A 17,137-nucleotide genomic window follows, 5' to 3' on the forward strand; every position below is an offset into this window, starting at 1 on the left:
ACAGGATAAATCTAAATTCTTTCAAATGATGTTACTTTAGTTGTTTAAAAACTCATCTTGAGCTATTTGCCAACTGAAACATTTCCTAGTTTCTTCAGTTCTTCCTTCAATGATACGGTGTTAAGATTGTTTACCATTCTACCCACTTCTGCCTCTTTGAATTTACAGTGCCCAGAATTACATAGAATATTTGTTCATCTCTGACCCAGGTAGAGTTGAGTCAGTGTTTACTTGACATCCTATGCTGAAATTAATGTAATAGAAATTTAAAGAAGTATTATTTGCTAATGGTGTAATGTCAGTGTGGGATAATTTAGCATATCTCATGTCACTGATATCACCTTAAGAACACATCACTACGTTTATCCATAATTTTATCATAGATATTGAACCCTACTTGCATTGGATAATGGTAGAAAATATAAATAAAGCCAATTCTTTAGCATAGAATTAAAATTATATTAAATAAGTTATAATTAAAAACCCAAATACATATATTTAAAACTCCTATTCTGCAAGATAGATGTGACTGCAGTTACATCCTTTTATTTTTAGTGTACTTAGCAGTAATGCATCCGAGCTCTCTGTTGAGAGATAATAGAAGAGCTCTCAAACTTATTTCTAGCGAGTCATAGATTTTAGAAGCATCATGGACATTTTAGTACTATTGAGGCCTATCAAGTGATTCATCCACTTTTTACACAGTTAATAATCACAATTCTCAAAGTGCTTTCCAAAAGCTCACTCAGACTGGTTGTGAAGTACAAAAAGAAAAAACAAGAGAGCCTTGTAGATCTTCTGTGCTATCAGCTCTGAACAAGTTCAGTTAATTTATGCCCCTTTGAGTTTATAAGCATTTCTGAGTGCCTACTATATACAAATATGTATTTGGAAGATAACTCCTTGGGACTGGAATGGTGTAGAACTCTATTACACCTGGACCTTTGGGAGCTTACACTCATGTCCGAAGAAACAATCAGTCAGGGTTCTTTGGTTATAAACAACTGAAACTATTTAATCCAAGCAAAGAAGGAATTTAAATCTGGAAGATATGGATGGAAAGCCTATAGAAACCAGCCTTGGAAAAGGAACAGAAACCAAGAAATAAATTACTTAATTATCTGAAATAAATGAACCCTTACCATCTGTCTTAGTTATTTATTATTTTTATTACCATTTGTCTTAGTTTTCAAGACTTAGGAGAGACAGTCTTCTTGGCCATGCACCTTTTCTTTGGTTGGGAGGTGGTGATGAAAGAAAGGATAGGACAGAAGGAGACTTCCCCCTTCAGCTTTTATAATAGGATTGTAGGACCCCTTGATTTCTCCTCCCGCCTGGGCTACATGTAGTAAGGGAAAGACACTGTCCCAAAAGGAAATAGAGGTGATGTTAGAAAAGAGAAATGCACATAGAAGAATGTCCACTACAGGGACCTGTATGTAACCTGCTGTAATAGAAGTCAAACTGTTTTAAGGGCTGGAACAAAGATAAAAGTAAAGTTATAGGAATATTCTTATTTGGAAAAATCTAAGAAGGATTCACAAGGCATATAATCTACAAATTGGACTTTGAAGATCAATTAGAATATCAACAGGAGGATGGATGGATGGCCATTCCTATATAGGAAAGAGCATAATAAAAGAGTACATTATACTGGTTATGAATGCAAGCTTTGTTGTTAGAGATTTTGAACCCAGATATGTTACCTGACAGCTATGCAGACTTGGGCAAATGACTTAATTTCTGTGAATCTCAGGTTTCTCACCAGGATATTAATGCCTATTTCATGGCCTTAGGGTTGCCGGATGAAATACAGGACTCATAGCAATTTCAGATAAACAGCAAAACTTTTTGGTGTGTGCCCCAAATATTGCATGGGGTACACTTACAATAAAAAATTACTAGCTGTTATTTGAATTCAAATATAAATAGGCACCCTGTATTATTATGCACTGTATCTGGCAACTCTATGTAGCACTGTTAGGACAAGTTAATAAATTCATTAATGTAAAATGTTCAGTATGATTTTTGGCACATAGTAGGTGCTCAGTAATAAATGGTAGTGATCACTTTTGTTCTCACCATCACAGACACAGTTCAGAAGCCTGAAAATGAATGTGTCCCAGAACCCTCTCTTGCTTGGTCACTCTACCATAGAGCAGTTTTCCAGTTAACTCATGCTGGAATGAATATCAGTAAGACAGCTTCTCACTGTGCTGTACTGACACAGGAGCCCTTTACCTCTATCTTGTATTGTGTGGTTTCACTTTCCTTCTGATTGTTTCAGATGTTGTTCTTGTGTGTTGATTTTATTTTGACCTTATCTTTCAGCCACTCATAATTTATGCATGTTATTTTCTATTCCCCTTTATAGGCAAATAATAGAAGTATTAAATGGCACTAGGCTTGGGACTATAATTTAAGGGTCAAGAGTAGAGTAAACTGAAGCATTGATTGCAATCTATTGAATTTGAAACCATAAAGCTTGGTGTGAGTATAGATCACATTATCCCAGTTTAATGATTATGCCATATAAAATAGAATTAGAAGCCTTCTGCAATCTGAAATATTTCTATTGCTTTCCCTTAATCTGTTAGGCCTATCATACTGTCCCAGAGAAATATTATTGATCCCACTATATGTCCTATATTCTCTTTTAGAATTTGTGAAATGATTTTTTTTGCTGGTACGTTTCATGGTTTTCCAAATAATTTCTTTTTTTTTTTTTAATTTTTTTTTCAACGTTTATTTATTTTTGGGACAGAGAGAGACAGAGCATGAACGGGGGAGGGGCAGAGAGAGAGGGAGACACAGAATCGGAAGCAGGCTCCAGGCTCTGAGCCATCAGCCCAGAGCCCGACGCGGGGCTCGAACTCACGGACCGCGAGATCGTGACCTGGCTGAAGTCGGACGCTTAACCGACTGCGCCACCCAGGCGCCCCACCAAATAATTTCTAACACAATTTCTTTTATCTTTTAAAACCTGAGCAGCCCTTTATGCATTATTATGTAGACATGGTATCTAAATGCTGGGACAAGTCAATTTCACACAAGAGGAACTTTAGGGTTTTGTTGTTTCCAGTGATCTAGAATGTCTGTAGTTCTGTCTGTATACAGAGGTGTTAAATGTTTGACATAAATCAAATTATAGCTATAATTTATTAAGCACTGTATCATATTCTCAACCTCAAGAACTGTTAAACTGCTTGAATTCCTTATCTAATTTAATTCCCCTAATATTCTCTTGCTGTTATCCTTATTTTATGGCTGGGGCACAGAAAAGGTAATTTGCCCAAGAAGATACAGCCATTAATGGTAGAGGCAAGATTCCAAATCAGGTAGTTTGATTTTGTCATTCAGTGTTTGATGTTACCTTCTTCTTCAAACAACTTGGTGGCTATATATTTCTAGCAAGTTAGTGTAGCAAAGTCTTGGAAAATTTAAATTAAAAGACCTGTAATAGTTAAAACCTTGATGTAAGAAGAACTTACTGAAAAAGGGACCAGTAGGATTCCATTGGAAACTTATCTAAGTGATGCTCTACTTTTTAACTTCTTTTTTGTTGTACTCTGCATTACACTTGGTTTTTTTTATCCTCCCCTTTTCTAGTTCCAATATTATAAAACACATAACCATTGCCCTGAGTTTTAGTGATTACTTTCTGGCCCTCATGTCAAGGTCTGGTCTCAAATTAGGGAACAGATTGAACTTAGAATTGCCTTTCATGTTTACCAGGAGCTACAGTGAAAAGGACAGGGAGAGACAAGGAGCAAGTAGGGAGAGATTTAAAAATGGACAGCCAAGAAAGACTTGTGTCTTTATTTATTATTAAAATTTGTTAATGCAGCTCTGTCAGTGCAGAGCTGAAGCTGGGCTCAAACTCACAAACATGAGATCATGACCTGAGCCAAAATCAATAGTCGGATGCTTAACTGACTGAGCCACCCAGGCGCCCATAGACTTCTATCTTTCTTAAGAAGCCACACTAAGGCTGACTTGTCTCTAGTTCTGCCAAGATGAAAGTCAAGATTCAGCTCATTCCTTAGAGAAAAAAATAAGGAAAAAGCAAATGGATGGCCATTCTTTACAACAATAATAATCATGATACCACTACCTCACATTAGATGATGCTCCATTGTTTCCAAAGGGCTTTCATAAATATTTCTCCTACATCTTGCTAAGTTCTTTTAGCAGTCTATGAGGTGGAATTATCCTGATTTTACTATGGGTCAGGAAATGAAATTTCTTGTCCCAAAGTACAAAATTAATAATTGATGCACCCTGACTAAAACCTACGTCTTGTATTTCTTATGAGTGTGTGTGTGTGTGTGTGTGTGTGTGTGTGTGTGTGTGTGTGTGTGTGTTTTAAACTGTGCCACTTTTTTCCCCCTTGAAGATGAGAATTACTTGAGTGTGAAATTTTGGTGTTTTTCTCATCACCTTATCTGGAAAGAAAAAATTGAGAATTGTGGCCGAAACTTTTTTACTGAACCTGAGGAACCTGGCGGCTCTCCTTGAATAGATCTGAAGCTTGGGTGAAATTACATATTTGTTTTATTTGTGAAATGGATTTTGGGTGTGACTGGAAGATAAGATCTTCCACATGGCTTTGAAATTATGTGGTAAAAAATTTATAAGAGTTACTTTGGACTTCTGTTTTATTTCTCATTGAATTGAAGGTGAATGTGGTATCTTTCAGAACAGTCAGTGGTGGGATTTGGAAATAACACTAATTATCCTTCATTTGAATCTCTTCCTCTTTAAGTGTTTTTTTTTGTGATGTGTGATGTGAGTTTAGTAAACAGGGGGTGCTTAGGAAAACAAGCTATTTTGGGCATTGGTATCTGTTCCTCGCTCTCATTTGCTGAGTAACAGAATTGTGTTTTCTAAAAATATGTACCAAATTCTTCCCTTAGATATTTGCATTTTTGTTTCCCTTTGCTTAGAGACATATGCACATATTTTGACTTATATGATGCATGTAGAGAGAATTTTCTGAAGTCTTTTCACAACCAGTTGAACACACAAAGTGAGTGAAGAAAAGCTACAGAAAAGGCAGCCCCAGGGAAAACAAAATGACTAATTTCTGGAACAAGGATTGTGTTTTGTGCAGTATAAAACTGTATCTTCTGCCTGAGGTTATTTGAAACAATTTTATTTTATTTTTTTAAATTTTTTTTCAACGTTTATTTATTTTTGGGACAGATAGAGACAGAGCATGAACGGGGGAGGGGCAGAGAGAGAGGGAGACACAGAATTGGAAACAGGCTCCAGGCTCTGAGCCATCAGCCCAGAGCCCGACGCGGGGCTCGAACTCACGGACCGCGAGATCGTGACCTGGCTGAAGTCGGACGCTTAACCGACTGCGCCACCCAGGCGCCCCAGAAACAATTTTATATTTAAGAATCTTGGAGAGATTTAAATAATAATTTAACTAAAAATCATACAACTATAACTAGTTACCTGAGCCCATAATTGTGGTAGGTAGTTAATAGTAAGCTTCCATTCTGCTTAATTTCCTAAGTTAGAGGTAAGAGTCATGTACAAGATGGGCAGAACCCTAGCGCTCATGAAGCTTGCTGTCTTGCAAGGCCATACTCTTTCATACGTTCATCTCAAGCCCATCTATAGATTTATCATGCAAGAAAGTAAACAACATAATAGTAATGCTGAAGGTCTCATGTTTTCTATTCTGCAACCCCTCCTAATCCTAAATACTGTCTTCTCTTCCTCTAAAGAATGCCTGTTATCATAGCAACAGAACTCACCAGCTAGGATATTGCAAGAGCCCCCTGTCCACCCACCAAGAAGCCCTGCCTACAGAACTCACAAATCTTTCCTGCTTTGTAGCTTTGCAGCTCTGGTTTCCAAACTCTCTTTGGAACTGCTAGTGCAAGGATGCATTATAATTTAGGAGATCACAGTCTTGCCAGTCCTGAGAAACATGGAAACAGTTTTGTTGAAAGTCAGCCATTATTGGCTAAAGCACTGGGATTATTATTTCCATTTTAGACCTGAGAAACTTCTACCCGCTATTAGCTAAATGCGATTTTCCAGTCAGGATCCAGTCCAGAATTGAGTCCTTAGAACTACTCAATGTTAAACATTTGAAAGAATATCTTTAGCTAGTGACTGGTATGGGTGAATCAGTCTGTTTATTCCTCTTAATACAATGCTGAGCTTTCTTTTGGAAGAGAATAATCTTCCAATATTACTAGATTTATAGTTATGAAACACTAATATGAAAGAGTGTGATCTGTGTGTCTTTTCACAATAGTACTTACGAAGCATCCTCTGTTGTAAAGTCTTTTTAGCTTGTGGCACATTAAGTAGATTTTGGTAAGCACCATAAATGAAGGTAAGACACGGAGATGGAAAGTTTTTCTAGAGCCAGCGGAATATCCCACATGTGAATCTAGGGTTTTCGACTTCAGATCCTTGAGAAGAACTGAAATCATTTTCTTCCTTCTTAAAAGATACATTTTGAACCCTGGCTTGATGCAGGAAAAGTTTGTAAAGAAGACAGAATGTACTGCTCCCTCTCCTTAATACCATTCTTCATCTTAACATTGTCATAGAAACACTGAATTCACTATGAGGAATTGAAAACAAACTCTCAATTACAAAAAAGGGTATTTTTGCAGCCTATTAAATCCAAAAATATTACATATAAGGATTTATTTTAGATATTTATATAAAATTTTGGTATATCACTGCTTCCTATATTGTAAAAATATTGCATTTGACAATTTGTATTAAAAAATGCCTCTCGGGACAGGAACTACCAATTTTTATTTACAGAATATAAGTAAAATGTAGACAGGTGCTCACATCTAACATCATTAATTATGAGGAAATCACAGTAAATACCATTTGTCCCCTCTGGCCTACTTTACAGAGTCCCCCATTCTTTTGTGTTGCATGGGGAAGGTAAGATTTGACTTGTCATACTTCTCTTTATTTCTCTTTCAATGTGAAATAAATATTCCAAGTCCAAGTTACAGAATTTTTTTTAAGGCACTGTTTTTATTTAGTCTATACCCTAAACCTGGAATTGGCCTTCATTTTCCAGAGAAGGAATATGCCATATAAAATTAGATACAACATAGAAAATAGATACTCACCTGGTGATCTAACACTATGAGCCATATTTGCATATATATATAAATAATTGTCCATAATTTTCAATGGAGCCTCCAAAAATTTCATCTTTTCCATTTTATAAATGAGAAAAATGAGGCTCAAAATAATGACATTAAATAAAATGTCTCAGGGTCACATATAAACGAAATTCAAATCCAGGTCAATGTAATGTCAGAATCTGCTTTTTTGTACCATTTTGTGCTGATTTGCAAATATAAGATCTGTCTGAATTCAGTTGAACAAGAAATTGAATTTTAAGTCATTTAAAATTATTAAACTATAACAGAATATTATTATATATTATATAATATTAAATGTAACAGAATAACTAAGAATAGTGATTTGATGGGAGGGTAGAGGACAAAGGGAAGTGGCAGTAGTATAACTTATATTGTCTTACATCATAGCAGGAAGTAATAAGTAATAAATAAAATGGATCAAGAAACAATGGAACACCTACACATAAATAGCCAAAAGAAGTAAAAACAAACTTTTGAGAGTGTACTCAGGGGATAGGTTTGGATTGAGAAAGGGGTAAGTTTGGCAACTCTTGACTTTCATTATAAGCTTTAAGATTTTGGTACCTCAGCATTTTCTTTATTATTTGACAAAATTTGAGAAGACTTCACAAAAAGTAAATGTATGATCTAGAACATGTCTTTCATAGTTATCTATAGATAACCTGTCAATGCCTTAAAATTATGGACGAGGAAAGAAAACTGGGATGTTTTCTTAGTCTGTATCCACTGTTACTAGTAATGTGAAATTGCAGTATAAGAGCATTAATTGAGCAATTAAAATGTTCAAGGCCTTGTTTTAGATTCTCTAGGAGATAAAAGTGAGTAAAGTTTGTTATCGGGCCTCCATCATGTTACAGTCTAGTTGAGAGTGCTAGAGATGAAGAAAAACCTAGATGGGAAGAAATGAGAGCTCACATGTCTGTGTCTACTCTATCCTGTGCTAGGTACTTTACCTACCTTATTTTTGATAGAAAAATGTACCACAGAAAAGATAAAATATAGGTAGCCATAAAAGTTCAAAATAGAAATAGTAGAAAGTAGTGTTTGCTTATTAGGATCAAGAAATGTTTTCTGAAGCAGAGTATTTAGGATGGGGCTCAGAAGTAGAAAAGGATTTCTATAGACAGAGATGGAATGGGAGAGGCATTGACATATTTGCTAATTGAGACTCCTATTTAGAGCTTGGTTTTTTTGGTTCCTTTTGTATGTAAGCATTTAGCTAAATCTGTGTAAGCTAGTTACAAATCTAAAATGAATTTTTAACCTATTGTTTGCCCAGCTTAAGATCTTTTATTAAATGTAAGCACTGCTGTCAAGGTTACTTTTTATTGAAACTACTTTCAACTTTACTCTCACACTGCAGAATCATAATTAAGATTTGAGTATAATCAATCAAGTGTGAGAGAATCTCAAGGCAAAATTGGAGATCACATGAATTTTGTGGCTATTTTTGATTTTTAAAATTGTGCGTTATGTTCTCCACATCTTTAGGAAAGTTTTCAGCTTCCCTCTTTAATGTAACTTACTGGTTTAGTTTCGTTGGGATTACATTTGGTTTGCATGTCAGTTACTGTCAACAACAATGGGGGTTATATTTTATTTTAAAACTTGATCAGTTTGAAACTATGACAGTTTCACCATCTTGCCTCTGAAAAAAGACCTTTGTGTTTTGACTCAAGTCAGAGGCCTCTTTGACTACAGAAGATATGATTCTCAACATTTTAGAGAACACATTGAAGCTATAGGACTAACAATAAATAAATACCAGACATTCAAAGTAGACATAGAATGTTTTGTATTGAAGTAATTTAGTCTTGTTCAGTTGACAGTATGTGCTAAAGGTGAAGATTGTCACCTTGAAGGATTTATTTGAAAATGTCCTTGCACAAGTGATCACTTTCTATTTACGAAAGTTTGCAAAAGCCCTACTTTGTCATGTTGGACTTTAATGAATGACTTCCTGTCAGAAGTTCCAGACCCTTATATTATTACACTTTATGAAAGTATATTTTTTATTTCTTCTAGAGCAGATGAAGAAAGATACCTTAAATGTTAAGGATTCTAAATGTGATCTTAAGGTTTTCCATGAAGAGAATGCTGCATCCTACAATTTTGAGCTTTTTAACGTATGCATTTAAAGAATTGAATTAATTTAGAAAATTTTATATTAAATTATTCCCTTACTGGTTTAACATCTATAGTCTTTAAGACTTGAATCCTGAATTCTAAATATTTAATGTTCTCTACTGACACAATCTGAATTTTTTAATGACTTTAAAATTATAAAAGTATTTTGTTTATTATAAAAAAAATAGAGAAGATAAAGAATAAAACAAAATATACCCATAATGTTATAGGTGAGATATAACCTGTGTACCCATGTGGACTAATTTCTTTCTGTCTTTTTTTCTAGTTATATAAAAGGGTGTTTTTTTAAATATACTTGAGACAAATCTATTTATCTGTATCTCTGTATTCATTTTCCTCACATTTTAATTTTATCTTAAGCATTAAATGTTCTTTAAAGAGACATTAATGACCTGAATGCCCCCTTTATATTGCTGCTTCTGTGACTTCTTATACTCCTATACTGTTCTTTAACAAAAAAAAATATTAAAAATTAGTGTAATTTTAGTTATTAAAATTTGTGGCTATTAGTCAAAACTATTTCCACATGAATTTATGAGCTTCTGACTAAGGCAAACAAAGGTAAATAAGTTGGGCTTCTATTGATTAGTCTATTTAGCAAGTCCTTTGCTTTTTAGGTTATGCAGTGGTATTTATCTTGGTCTGAAGTTCTAGAACATGGGACTGTTGGTAAATCCAGTTTTTCTTATTTCTGACAGCCTATATTTGTAACTGCTTTGATATAGGGGCTATTAAAGAATGGTAGTTATGAGCATGGATTGGTATTGCATCTTTACAACTTAGTAGCTGTGTGACATTGGGCAAGTTACTTCTCACTGCACCTTCTTTTCAAGGGTAAAGACTAAATGAGATGAACAAGCACATAGCCCAGAGCCAGCCTAGAGGCAGTAGTGAATATTCTTGTTCTTTATTTTTTTATCATTGTTATTATAAGGTCTTTGGTTATTGAACAGAACAAAGGACTTAGTAGAGGTTGAAAAGCATCAGAACTTCTCCTTATTCACAGTGGCTGAACTTGGTGGAAATAAACCAAATAACCCATTTTAATTCCTATTTGGAAGCTTAGTCTCAACTTCAGTAAGGCAACCGCATGCATGCATTTAAGAAGTTCACTGTGTCTACAGTGCTTGACAGTGCTTGGCAGTCACTGAAATGCATGCTGGTATCACAAAAAATGGACTTGTGGCTTCTCATTATTCATAGCTAGATAGTTCTATACAAATGTCAGTGTTCCTTTGAAACATTATTATGGGTGATAATAGTAATGACTTCCAATTTACTGAGCACTGACTGTTTGACAGCTAAGAGCTTTTCATGCATTATCTCATCTAGTCCTCATGGCTATTCTGTGAGATTGTTATTAATATCACCCCGATCTTATAGATGAGGAAACCAAGATTTAGAGAGATTCAATGTTTCCTAATAAGAATTTGAATGCTCAATTGTAGGACTCTAGTATCTGAGCTTATAGCTTGCCTTGTAGCTCTATGGCCTTTATGTTTCATAACTACCACACGGCCTTAGTCATTCATTCAACCTACATTTGTTGAGGGCCTACTCTGTGCTAAGCACTGTTCTAAGTACTGAGTGATAGCATGCAGATAAAAGTTCCTGCCCTTCTAAAGCTCACCTTCTATTATGTTAAGTTACTTATGTCCTTGTCCCTCCTAGAATGAGTGTCCCTGTGCAATCATGACTATGTCATATTCTTTTTGAGTTTTAGGGACATAACAAATTTATTGAAGGTTAAGAATAATTTCTGGGCTTATGAAATAATTATTTTTACAAAAGTATTGGAAGCTAGAGCATGGCCTACTCTGTTCATCAGGCTATCTTTTCCTTTTAGCACTGGCTTTTAACCCTACCAGACTCCTCAAATTGGAGATGTTATTTGGAATTATTTTAAGAAGGATTTAAAGGTTTGTTAGTAGTAATTAAGCTACTTTTTGATATCTTGGTTTCCTTGACTTCTTTAAATGTTCTATAGGTATGTGGAGCAGCATAAATAACCCTCTTTCTTTAGAACACACCAAAAATGCATCAGGCAAATCTAGTACAAGAGGTTTATTTATTTCATAGAATAAATAAAAGCATTCTGGTATAATTGAAAAATAAGTGATGTAGTAGGGAAGTCCAACTGTGAGGGGGAAAATGATATCTTTTTTCCTGTGATATCAAGAATATTAAACCCTTTTCTAAGAATGCATTATAATTTTAGAGAAGATGCCATAAAGTATTTGTGTTGAATGTCACTTTTGAGCCATGTGAAGCTAAAAATAATTTTAAATGTCCTTGGGTGGAGGCTAACATGTTTCATTCTTCACCTAGGAAATTATCAGTAAATACTATGAAGTGTGTGGTATTTTAAAAAAGTAATTGCCTTATTTTTTACATTGGAAATACAGTTAAACCTTTTTGGTCCCATAAGGATCAAATGGCTGGTAATGTTTCTCATTTTTTTTTTTTTAAGTAATTTTTCCAAGAGGGAGGATCACTGGCAAACCAGCTGGCTGTTCATTTTAGATTTTGACGTTGCCTCTCCTTGGGACCCTAATGCTGGGCTCTCTGATAACCAGTGCAAACTCCATGAATATCTTTCATTTCTCTAGAAGGAGGTGTGGATTTGCAAGGCTACCAGCTGGATATGCAAATACTACCTGACGGCCCAAAGAGTGATGTGGACTTTTCAGAGATTCTTAATGCAATACAAGAAAGTAAGTTTCACTCAAATTTTAATTTGACCATGAAAGGAGAAACTATTCTAATACTTGGGAGGGATAATAAAACTAGAAACTTAGATGCCATGCTTTAAAAAATGTCTTAAAAGAGATACTGTGTAAGATAATTTTGAGACCAGAAAAGATGGCTACTGAACTGCAGGTTTAATTTGTGAAACTGAGTCACATAGTATTGGGGTGTTTGAAGAAGCCTGATGGAAAACTGGAGTGGAATTATAAATTCTATATATTTAGTATTCTGTGATATTTAACCAATATCTAGGAATTGTAATTTTTAGATTCCTTGATTAATCATAATCAAATAAAACTCTTTGAGAAACCAGAATATTATTCCTTTGTTCAAATGTAAGAGTAGTAAGAAGTAAATGTTGATGCAATAAACTGAAATCAGGAATTTATTCTCCAAAACGGGTATCTTGAATATCTAATGATGTGCTGTGACCCAGGAAAGACCCCTCTCTTGTAAGCATTTTGATTAATCAAGGTTTACTCTTCTTACATTACTTTGTGTTTGGTAGTTGTCACTACGAATTTGATCATAAACCATACATTTACTCAAGTTGTAGATTCAGCATTGAGGATGGATGATGTAGTATCACATACTAAATCATTAACATTTGTGTCTCATTATTGGAGCTCTAATTCGAGATAATGATACTCCTCTTTTAAGATCCAACAGTATTGTACAGTTTCGCGTTTGAAGGGGTTAGATCTGAAGAGCACTGCAGAAAGAACCACTATAATTTTTTTGCTACTTTTGGTTTTGTGACACTGCATTTCTATACTAAATTTTTAGTGAGCAGCTTTAAGCATTTTCATAGCAGTTATCCTCTTTTGTTATTATACTGCCCTCCTGACCTTCTGAGATAATTAATACTTTCCTTTCATAGGTAGGACAGCTGAGGGTGGCAGAGGTTACCTGTTGAGGTAATATGATCAAGATTGGAGACCAGAGGAGGATAGAGGGTCTCCTACCCTTCATTTAATTCCTTTCTGAATGTGCTCAGTATGGGGTTTACACACATCAAGGGGAAGGATCCTGAAATTGAAGATAAGGCTGGTACTAAGAGAAATATTTTTAATGAAGAATACAAGAGGACCAGTTATTTGTTCTGGTTGGGCAGTCCCTTCATATTAGCTTAATGAATAAAAGAGAAAAATTTCCCCAAGAGATTAAAAATCCAATTAATAGACATTGGAGAGAAAATAATTTTTTCATGGGAAGTTATAAAATTCTGTAATTACTTCATCTGATTTGAAAGATGATAGATTATATAGTGCTGAGAGGATTTTAAAAAAATTTTAATAAATGATAAAAGTTGGCTTCAATGCAAGTGGAGGAGATGAACTTAAAAGTTTTTAGGGCTGCGTGAACTTACATAAATTTAAATGTTTATGAGATTATACTTATAGTAATTTTTGTTAGTATATTTTACTACAGACATTTATATATGATAACACTGTGAACAAGTAGAAGAGTGGAGGCTTATGAGTAGTTAATATTTAAATGTAAAACTAAGAAAAGGGAAATATTTTACTTTAAAATGAAAATAAACTTTTTATAGGTTTAAGAATTTTCTAATACTTTGTAACTAATCTGTTTTCTTGTTAAAAAATAAGTTTGATGCTGGGACGCCTGTGTGGCTCAGTCTGTTAAGCTTTCGACTTCAGCTCAGGTCATGATCTCGTGTTTTGTGGGCCCTGTATCAGGCTCTCTGCTGTCACTATAGAGCCTGCTTCGCATCCTCTGGCCCCCTCTCTCTCTGCCCCTTCCCCTGCTGGTTCCTCTCTCTCTCTCTCTCAAAATAAATAAATAAACTTAAAAATATAATAATTTTTATGCTAAGTAGGTTTGAGAAGCTGCCCATGTGGCCTGAGTCATTACTGGTAGGAGGGATTTGGACCTTTTATCTCCCTTCAGTTTCTCCCTGCATTTCAAATGTGATTCAGATATTTAACAAGTTAATTGAAATTTCTAAGTATAAAAATACATAGTTTGGTTCTTCAAGGGACTGTACTATAGATTATTGTTTATAGGAAGCTTTAAGAGACCAACTTACAAAAATGTAAAAATATATAGGATTTGGACATCAGGAAAATTCTTTCTCTCCTACAAGTATTTTTCTTGAGATGATAGAAAGATTTCATTATTTTCTTGGAATTTCTTGGACATACATATATGACCTTTAAGAACAAGCTAGAAAAGAGAGAGAAAGAGTATTTGAAACATGTTTTGAGTGTCAAAGGTAGGCTGACTGTTACAGTAAGTGCTCTTCCATTCTATCTCTTCCTATTCTTAAAACAACCCTATAAGTACTAGATGCTATTTTTTCCATTTTAAAGGTGAAAAAAACGGAGTATACCTCCCTAAGGCTAAATGGTTAATATTTGATAGTCAATGTTTAAACATATGTTGGCCCTTGTTCTGATAAATAAAAGATTAACTAAAAATAATTAGGAAAAATGAACTCCAGATTAAAAAAAAATTATTCTTATTTTGGGGCAGCTAGGTGGCTCAGTTGGTTGAGCCTCTGACTTCAGCTCCGGTCATGATCTTGCAGTTTGTGGGTTTGAGCCCCATGTTAGGCTCTGTGCTGACAGCTCAGAGCCTGGAGCCTGCTTGGGTTTCTCTGTCTCTCTCCCTCTCTTTTTGCCCCTCCCTCACTTGTGCGTTCTCTCTCTCTCTCTCTCTCTCTCTCTCTCTCTCTCAAAAATGAACATTAAAATTAAAAAAAATTATTCTTACTTTGTTATGTCTTGATGCAAGAATTCTTCTCCATGCTTCTACATTATAAAATACATTTACATTTTTTTTCCTATAGTACTTACACCCTAACAATAGTTACATCTGTCCAACAATAGTTTCATCTGTCCAAAAGATGTCTTAGAATGGCTGGCCACCTATAAGTTTCTCAGCTTCCCCATATCAGATATACAGCTTCTAAGGAAGAAAAGAGTCATTTTATCCATTCATCCATCTATCCATCTCACCTGTCATGTGCCACACACTATGTTCCTCATAATCTTAAAGCACTGGTGACCATTTTGGTGCACAGTTAAGTTCAAGAAAAATTAAAACAGTCACAGATCACATTTGTTTTATTTTTCAAAATGAAAACTTGATTGCTTTCTAGGAAGAAAGCATTTATATGTGGCAGTATGACATAAGGGTGTATGTGTGTGTTTTCCTTCATTATTTTCCCCTCTTTCTTTATTCTAACCTTTTGTTCCCCATCCCCATCCTTTGTTTCAGTAGAGTTCTGTGTTCCTGAAGTTCCTGGCTTTTGTTTTCTGAAAGCCTGGGCTTCTGAGTGACTAAAGCTTGGTAAAGGGAGAAAGAAACACACATAGATACCCAGAGACAGAGAAAAGGAATTTCCTGTCCAGCTCACTTAGATTGTCCTGCAGTGGTAGCATGGCTTCCCTTCGGTGTGTAGAAAGGGAGGAAATGACTGGGTTGTGTGCTGGGAGCCTGCACCTGAGCCACCAGAACTGCCAGTCTTGGCTGAGATTCTCTAGCCTGAGGAAGAAGCAGATCTTCTAGCATTCAGGGAACTTTGAGGGTTCTGGGAAGGTGGCAGTCTTCTCTTCCTATTTCTTTGTTGTAACTCTAGTATCTTGAGCAGAAAATAGAGTATAGTAGCCACTCAACAAATTTTGTTAATGAATGAGTGAATGAATGAATTCTATTCTAGACTTGCAAAGGGGGTGGTTCATGAGTAGCAGTGTGGCTTGGAGAACTGAGCGGTCTCTTTAAACATTCTGCTGTTTACAAAACCTCTGTAACCTTTTACAGTCCTACATGTGTGAAGTAGAGGAATGTCAGCACTGGCTGAACTGAAATTGTCTACCAGGCCAGTGGGGTGGGGACTTAGAGACAGATTTCACTTGATGTAATGATGACAAGATCATGGGGGCAATTCTTAGTCTTGAATTTGTCCAGTAAGATTCATAACCCCTAGTAGTCAAAGGATTTTAGTGCCTACTATAGTATATATAATAATAGCAACTAAAACAAAACTATTCTGATTTTTTTTGTCCCCAAATTTTTAAAATATGGACTTTTTTGAGAAGGATCACTTAGAAAAATAATATATTTCATTCTGCAATTCGATTGAGAATCACATCTTAAAGGTCTGCGGTCCATGAAGCATATGTGTGTGTATTTGTGAATGAGAATTTATTACATTAGAAAGCCACTAAAAAATATACCATTCAAAGGTTATACTGAACCTTTTAATTCTTGTTTTAAATTATCATCAATGCCCATCCTTTTCTAGAGATCATTCCTTCCCCCCACTTTTTTGTTGCCCACTTCTCCTGCTTTGTCCTCGGTTCTTGTTTTCTTGATTCCCAGCATATACAGATAACAGACTGTGGGGACTCTAGAGTGGCATTCACACCATGGCACATTATTGTGTCATAGTCCATTAGATTCTTGTGAGGGAAAGAGAGCAAAAAGCAAAATGTTTGAAATGAGAACTTGGAGGTTGGAAGGCTCATTGTTATCCTATAGTCTGACCCTCTGTGCTTGCACGTGTGCCCACATAATCACAGTGCTGTTCCTGCACTGGTGGTCCTCTGTGCTTCTGTGCCTGCAGAGACTGAGTCATTTTTCAGTGACATCCAGTGAGTCATTTTGAATCCAATTTTTTGAGCCCTGATTTCCAATTTTATTTTTAATCTGTATGGTCATGCTGTTTCAAAGGGGAAGATGGGGAAGAGGGAGGTGCTGACATATATTGCACATGTAATCTTGCCTGGCAACTCTCGCTTGGCTTTTTACCTATATTACTGTATTCAGTCTTAAATTCTTTTTGCCTTAATTTCCACATCTGATAAAGGGGAATAGTTATAGTAAATCTGCATAAAGCCCTTAATGTAGTGCCTGGCACATGGCAAGTGTTGGCTGCTACCTTGTCCTCATTCCTCTCAATAATCCTGTATGGTAATTTGTATTATCTTCACTGAAAAGAGAAATATATTAAAGCTTAAATAAGTTAAATAATCTAATGGCTAGTAGGTGTGAAGTCTAGCATTTGAATCCAGGCTTGTCTGAATCCAAAGCTCATGCTCTTTCCAAAGAAA

The 17,137-nt window shown here is 35.4% G+C and overlaps 1 protein-coding gene across 1 annotated transcript in view; it reads left to right on the plus strand.

Moving 5' to 3' along the window:
• The window catches only part of ANO4 (anoctamin 4), a 245,140-nt gene that overhangs the window by 15,778 nt on the left and 212,225 nt on the right, over positions 1-17,137 (plus strand). Inside the window, exon 3 of the mRNA XM_032593799.1 lies at positions 11,921-12,025. Within this exon, the coding sequence (XP_032449690.1) occupies positions 11,921-12,025 (105 nt within the window). The remainder of the gene's footprint in view (positions 1-11,920; positions 12,026-17,137) is intronic.

Source organism: Lynx canadensis, chromosome B4 (genome assembly GCF_007474595.2).
Source record: "Lynx canadensis isolate LIC74 chromosome B4, mLynCan4.pri.v2, whole genome shotgun sequence".
Taxonomy (NCBI): Eukaryota; Metazoa; Chordata; class Mammalia; order Carnivora; family Felidae; genus Lynx; species Lynx canadensis.